General features: G+C 40.4%; 1 protein-coding gene across 1 annotated transcript; it reads left to right on the forward strand.

The window, feature by feature from the left end:
* The first annotated feature begins 2379 nt into the window (after nt 1-2379).
* On the forward strand, nt 2380-5075 carry LOC121975228 (probable L-type lectin-domain containing receptor kinase S.5). Its single transcript, XM_042526751.1, has 2 exons — nt 2380-3738; nt 4189-5075. Exons 1-2 carry the CDS (start codon nt 2439-2441, stop codon nt 5055-5057), a joined length of 2169 nt encoding a protein of 722 aa, XP_042382685.1. The 5' UTR covers nt 2380-2438; the 3' UTR covers nt 5058-5075.
* The last annotated feature ends 925 nt before the right edge of the window (nt 5076-6000 follow it).

A 6000-nucleotide genomic window follows, 5' to 3' on the forward strand; every position in this document is an offset into this window, starting at 1 on the left:
TTTTTAAAATATTAAAACTAAAATTTTGAATTTTTGGAAGAGGGACTCACACGATAAGAATTGTTCAAAAACATTTGATAAAAGTGTGGAGCATAAGTGTTACACATTGAATATCAATTATGTTAAGATTTTTTTTATATATTAGTATCTATATAATAGCATATGATTTATAATTTTTAAAAATATTATTCAATTTAAGTGTAATTAAGAAATGTCCTAATATCAATTTTGTGATTATTTTTAAACAACATAAAAGTGAAAATAAATTAGCAAGGAGATATTTTTTTAATCTTAAAAACTAATTTGATTTAGATTATCTTAATCATTTAAATATGTTGTCCATGGATCAAAAATATTAATAGAAGTCCGAGGGCAATGATCCATCAGTCAGATATATAAAGAACGAGTTTCATCTTAAAATTAATAGAACGCTAGGTTAATGGATCGTTTACTATGAACACTTCTTAATTTACTTTGGTGATCAATAGAAAATTTCTTTAAGACAGGATTGGTCATTCCCAGAATTAATCGACGTAAATTAAATACTTAATACTAATTACATGGTGTCGAGAATGGTCGCCCCTCGCACATTCGAGGTGTATAATTTTTTTTGCTTATTTTTTTAAATCCTTTGTTGTGCCAATAAAATTTTGCCTAGGTTTAGGGAATTGAGTTATAGTATTAGATAAAAAAATTTAATCATTTTTTTTTTTGCACAGGTGGTACAGGATAAGTATATATATATATATATATATATATATATATATTATTCAATTTGTACAGGATAAGTATATATTATTCAGTTTTGCTCTGCTGTGACTAGGCGCCTAGAATGAATCCCTGTTTTTTTTTATATTTTATTTAAGATTTTAAGATTTAAAAATTAGATTTAACCTAATAAAAGTTTTTTTTTTCTAGCATTGAGGTTTCACTCTTATATTATAGTATTAATTTTTTTTTTAAATATCACAAAAATTATTATTCATCTTTAAAGAAATGGTGTCATACGGTGTAATATATATATATATATATATATATATATATATATATATATTATTTTCAAAAGTGAAGGATATTTTAGTTGAAATAATTAAGAGAACCTTATTAGCACATTCCTTAGTGTGAGATTCTTGTTTGGATTATTACCTTTTTTTAATATTATTACCTTATTTAGTGTGAGATTCCTGTTTGGATAATTTAAATATATATATATATGCCTTTTGAAGGTAAACAATAAAAATTTAAATAAACAAAAATTAAATGAGCTCCCCTTATTTTAGCTATCCTTAAAAGGATGTGCTATTTTGGTAGAAAAAAAAAAGAAAGAATTATTTTAGCTCCATTCAAGCATTGCGAAGCACGACGACCAATTTTTGTCAAATTATTTTAGATTAAATAAATATGATCAAAATTACTATAAATTTTAATAACTTTGATTAAAATGATTTTAATCAAATTTGATAAATAATATTTGAATATAATAAAACTCCAAAATAATTTTACTGCAATTTTAATCAATGTTATTATAATAAAATTGGAATAATTTTTTTTTTAAATTAAAAATAGGATAGATACTCTTATAATATTTTTTTTTCAATGAAACTCCCTTACAACTATAACAAAACTAAAAGGAACACCATTTTAACTTTGGCACAATTTAAATTATATTTAATGATAAAATTTCCTTCCATCTCTTTTATGTTTTTCCCCCAAAATGCTTATTTTTAAAATAATTTAAAAGGATGACTATTTTATATTTAGCAAATTTATTCCATATCCTAGAATTCATCTTTTTCTCAAAACATCCTTTAATATTTGTAAGATTAAAATATGGTTAAACTTTTTAAATTAATAAATTACGGTATTAAACTATTAATGACTAAGAGTCAAATGAGGATAATAAAAAAAATAAATATTAAAATAATTATAATTATAATTATTTAATAATTTTAAATATATTAAAATAATTTTGATCAAAATTATATATATTTTAAAAATGAGGTATGATAGTAAAAAAATAGAGTGAACCATTTTTCATTTTGGCCCTTTAAAATACGAATACTCCGCAGAGATCAAATGATAAAAAAAATCCTTTTTTTTTTAGAATTTTTAAATTGGCCTTTGATCAAAATTATATATATATTAAAAATGAGGTATGATAGTAAAAAATAGAGTGAATCATTTTTCAATTTGGCCCTTTAAAATACGAGATACTCCGCAGAGATGAAATGATAAAAATATCCTTTTATAGAATTTTTAAATTGGCCTTTAAAAAATTCTGAGAACCATTCACAAATGGGAAAACTTTCAGGTGGTGAAATGTAAATGTTTGTATTTTCTGCTAAATTTCGTCGCCACTAATATTTAAATAACGAAAACGAAGCCTCCTAGCAAACCCTCTCCGCCGTCGGTCCTCCTTTTCCTTCCTTACCAAGGACATGGCCGGCCGACCTCTTCCACCTCTTCTCCGCCTCGCCGCCGCCTCCTTCGTTCTCCTCCTCTTCTTCCTCCACCTTCCCCCCGCTCATTCTCAGATCGTCCCCGTCATCAACGACAATTTCTCCTACAGCTTCCCTAACTTCCTCTATGACGCCGACGGTGTCGACCTCTTGACATTCAACGACTCCGAAATCAGAGGTGGCGCCTTTCAGCTCACCCCCGATACCTCCAACATCGCCTCCAGCTACCTCGTCAATAAATCCGGTCGAGTCTTCTACAACATGCCTTTTAAGGTTTGGCAGATTAACTCCTCTTCCTCCTCCAACGCCACCGCCAAGCAGGTTCTGTCCTTCAACACCTTCTTCAAAATAAACGTCTTCCGTGTCGGCAACATGACCCCAGGCGAGGGCTTGGCTTTCCTCCTCTCCTCTGACCTCCGTCCGGCGCCGCCGGGGAGCCACGGTGCCTTTCTCGGCCTCACCAATGCTTCCATCAACGGGAACCCCGACAACCACTTCGTCGCCGTTGAGTTCGACACCGTCAGGCAGGCCGATCTGGGCGACCCCAACGACAACCACGTCGGCCTCGACATCAACGGTGTGAACTCCACGAAGACATTCTCCGATTTGAACTTTTCGATCGCACCTGTGAACGACACCAACTACACCGTCTGGATCGATTACGATGGTGTGGTGCGCTATTTGCGCGTTTACATGGCGATCGACGACGATCCAAAGCCGGCCTCCGCCGTGCTCGAAGCGCCGCTCGATCTCAGCGAGTACCTGAAGCAGGAGTTGTACTTCGGGTTTGCCGCCTCGACGGGGACTAACTACGAGCTTAACCGCGTGCTGTCGTGGAATCTGACCGTGCAGAGGTTAACCGATGGCCGAAAAGGCGTGCCGCCGTGGAAGATTGGCGCGATCGTTGGGGGAGTCTTAGTGTTCGTGATGGCGCTTGGGGCTGGGCTATTTGTGTGGCTGAAGATGAGGAAGAGGATGGCGAGAGATGCGGCCGCCAGTAGCAGCAGCGCGCTGGTATTGGGTGCGCTGAAGAGCCTACCGGGGACGCCGAGGGAGTTCGAGTTCAAGGACCTCGACAAGGCGACCAACAATTTTGACGAGAAGATGAAGCTGGGTAAAGGGGGCTTCTGCGAGGTGTACCGGGGCGTGTTGACTGGGGAGAACAAGCAGGTGGCCGTGAAGCGATTCTCCCGGGGTGGCACCTTCGCTCCCAACGACTTCCTCAAGGAACTGACCATCATCAACCGCCTTCGCCATAAGAACCTCGTCCCCCTTGTTGGTGAGTTCTTCTTACCCGCCCTGCTTCATCGTCTAGCTCTGCTCCTCCAGTTTTCACTATATTTCTTATACGTTTCGATCATTAATTTCACTTGCGCTGCAAATTATTCTTCCAATTTCGGTGGTTTCTCGAGCTCATCCACACAACTTTATCCCGTTATCATTTGAAAAAACTTCGATTTTAATTTAACTTTTCTCATCTCTGTTATGCGGTGCTTGCTTATCATTCAAGTCTTTCATGATTTGTTGGTGTTCTCTTTTGTTGATTTTTGAACACAAATACAAGTTAATTAGTTAGTCAACGTTGATCATCTGTAAGGCGCTACGAATTCTGACTTCAAAAATGCTTTCCTCTAATTTGGATGGCGACAGTGGGCTCCAGAAGTGATTGGAGGTTAAGAAATTGACGATTCGTTTTACGGTGACAATCGTCGTCGTTGTTTGATCGCAGGATGGTGCCACGCCAACAGTATGCTGCTGCTGGTCTACGAGTACATGCCTAATGGCAGCCTTGACCACCACCTGTTCGACGGGCCCAACAGCAATCCGACGACGACCCTGAGCTGGGAGCGGCGATACAACGTGATCGCCGGCGTCGCCTCTGCCCTCCACTACCTGCACGACGAGTACGATCAGAAGGTGGTGCACCGCGACCTGAAGGCCTCCAACATCATGCTCGACTCCAACTTCAACGCGCGCCTCGGCGACTTCGGCCTCGCGCGTGCCCTCGAGTCCGACAAGACTTCCTACGCCGAGCTGGAGATGGCTGGCGTCCCCGGCACCGTGGGCTACATCGCTCCGGAGTGCTTTCACACCGGCAAGGCCACCCGGGAGTCGGACGTTTTTGGCTTCGGCGCCGTGGTGCTGGAGGTCGTCTGCGGCCGCCGCCCCCGTTGCGACATCGACGGCTTCATGTTCCTGTGCGACTGGGTGTGGAAGCTTTTCCGGGAAGGACGCATCCTGGAGGCCGTTGACGCCCGCCTGGGGGAGGGCTACGACCCCGAGGACGCTCGCCGGCTGCTCCTCCTCGCCCTGGCCTGCAGCCACCCGATTCCATCGGAGCGGCCGAAGACGGACGTGACGGTGCAGATCATCTCCCGCGCAGTTGCGCCGCCGGCGGTCCCGCACTTCAAGCCCTCGTTCGTGTGGCCATCCGTCCCTGCCTTGACAGGGGCATCGAGCTGGTCGGCCTCCGTGTCCACGGTGCCGTCGTCCCACGAAGCGCCATCCCCGCAGCGGAGACCGCGTAATTTCGACCCAGAGGGGCACGTGGCGGCGAAAGACCCCCCTTTCGTCCATTTTGTTCACCAACCTATCTGATGCTTGTGTAAATACGGACGGCTGCAGGAAAAAAGCGAAGAAAGAACGTTTGCGGGGACCACCGGCACGTGGGCGACCTACCGGCGGTCGAAGGTGCTTCCGGTCCACCGTCTCTTGCCTGTTTGTTTTATTTGTTATGTTGGGACCCCCAAATAGACCTGACTACGGTTCGGAACCGCCGGTTCGACGGTTCCAGGCAGGTCGACCCTTTCACGGTTCGTCACGGTTCGTCACGGTTCAAGATTAATATGTTAATAAAAATTAAAAATTAAAAATTAAACATTAAACATTAAATATTAAAATTTAGAAATTAAAATTTATTGAAAAAAGGGCTTGCACTTATTTAAGTTGCCTACGTATCCCTTTAGGGGAATCAAAGCCCACGTAGTTCTTTTACATTTTTATCGTTTTACATTTTCATTCACTTCCATTTCCTGTTCCTGTCGTATTTGTTCCTTCAGTATCAAAATCTTCAACTTCGTCATCTGAAAGTTGCATTCCTTGGATTCTTTTCTCCGCTCTGGTCCAATCGTTCAGTAATGCTTGGGCTTCCAATGAGTCGGGAGACAATATTGATCGTCGTTCATCTAATATGTTGCCGCTGGCACTGAACGTCTGCTCCACAGTAACAATTAACACTGGACAAGCTAAAATTTCTTTTGCGATCACGGAGAGAATGGGAAAGCTTTGAGCCTTCTGTGACCACCACTTTAAGATATCGAAGTTTTCGCTATCTGCTTCATTAAAATCAAAAGAAGTCGTAAAATAATTCTCAAGTTCCTGTGTGGAACTTGAGGATCCCCATAGACGTTTTGTCCGTTCTTTTAATAAGAGTTGTGCTTTTGTAAGTTTTAAATTACTACTAGTAGTTTGTTGAATTTCAGAAATATTAATTTGTGTTCCATATTTTGCATAATATTGATTATAAATATCATATAAATAA

The sequence above is a fragment of the Zingiber officinale genome, chromosome 4B (assembly GCF_018446385.1).
Source record: "Zingiber officinale cultivar Zhangliang chromosome 4B, Zo_v1.1, whole genome shotgun sequence".
Lineage (NCBI taxonomy): Eukaryota > Viridiplantae > Streptophyta > Magnoliopsida > Zingiberales > Zingiberaceae > Zingiber > Zingiber officinale.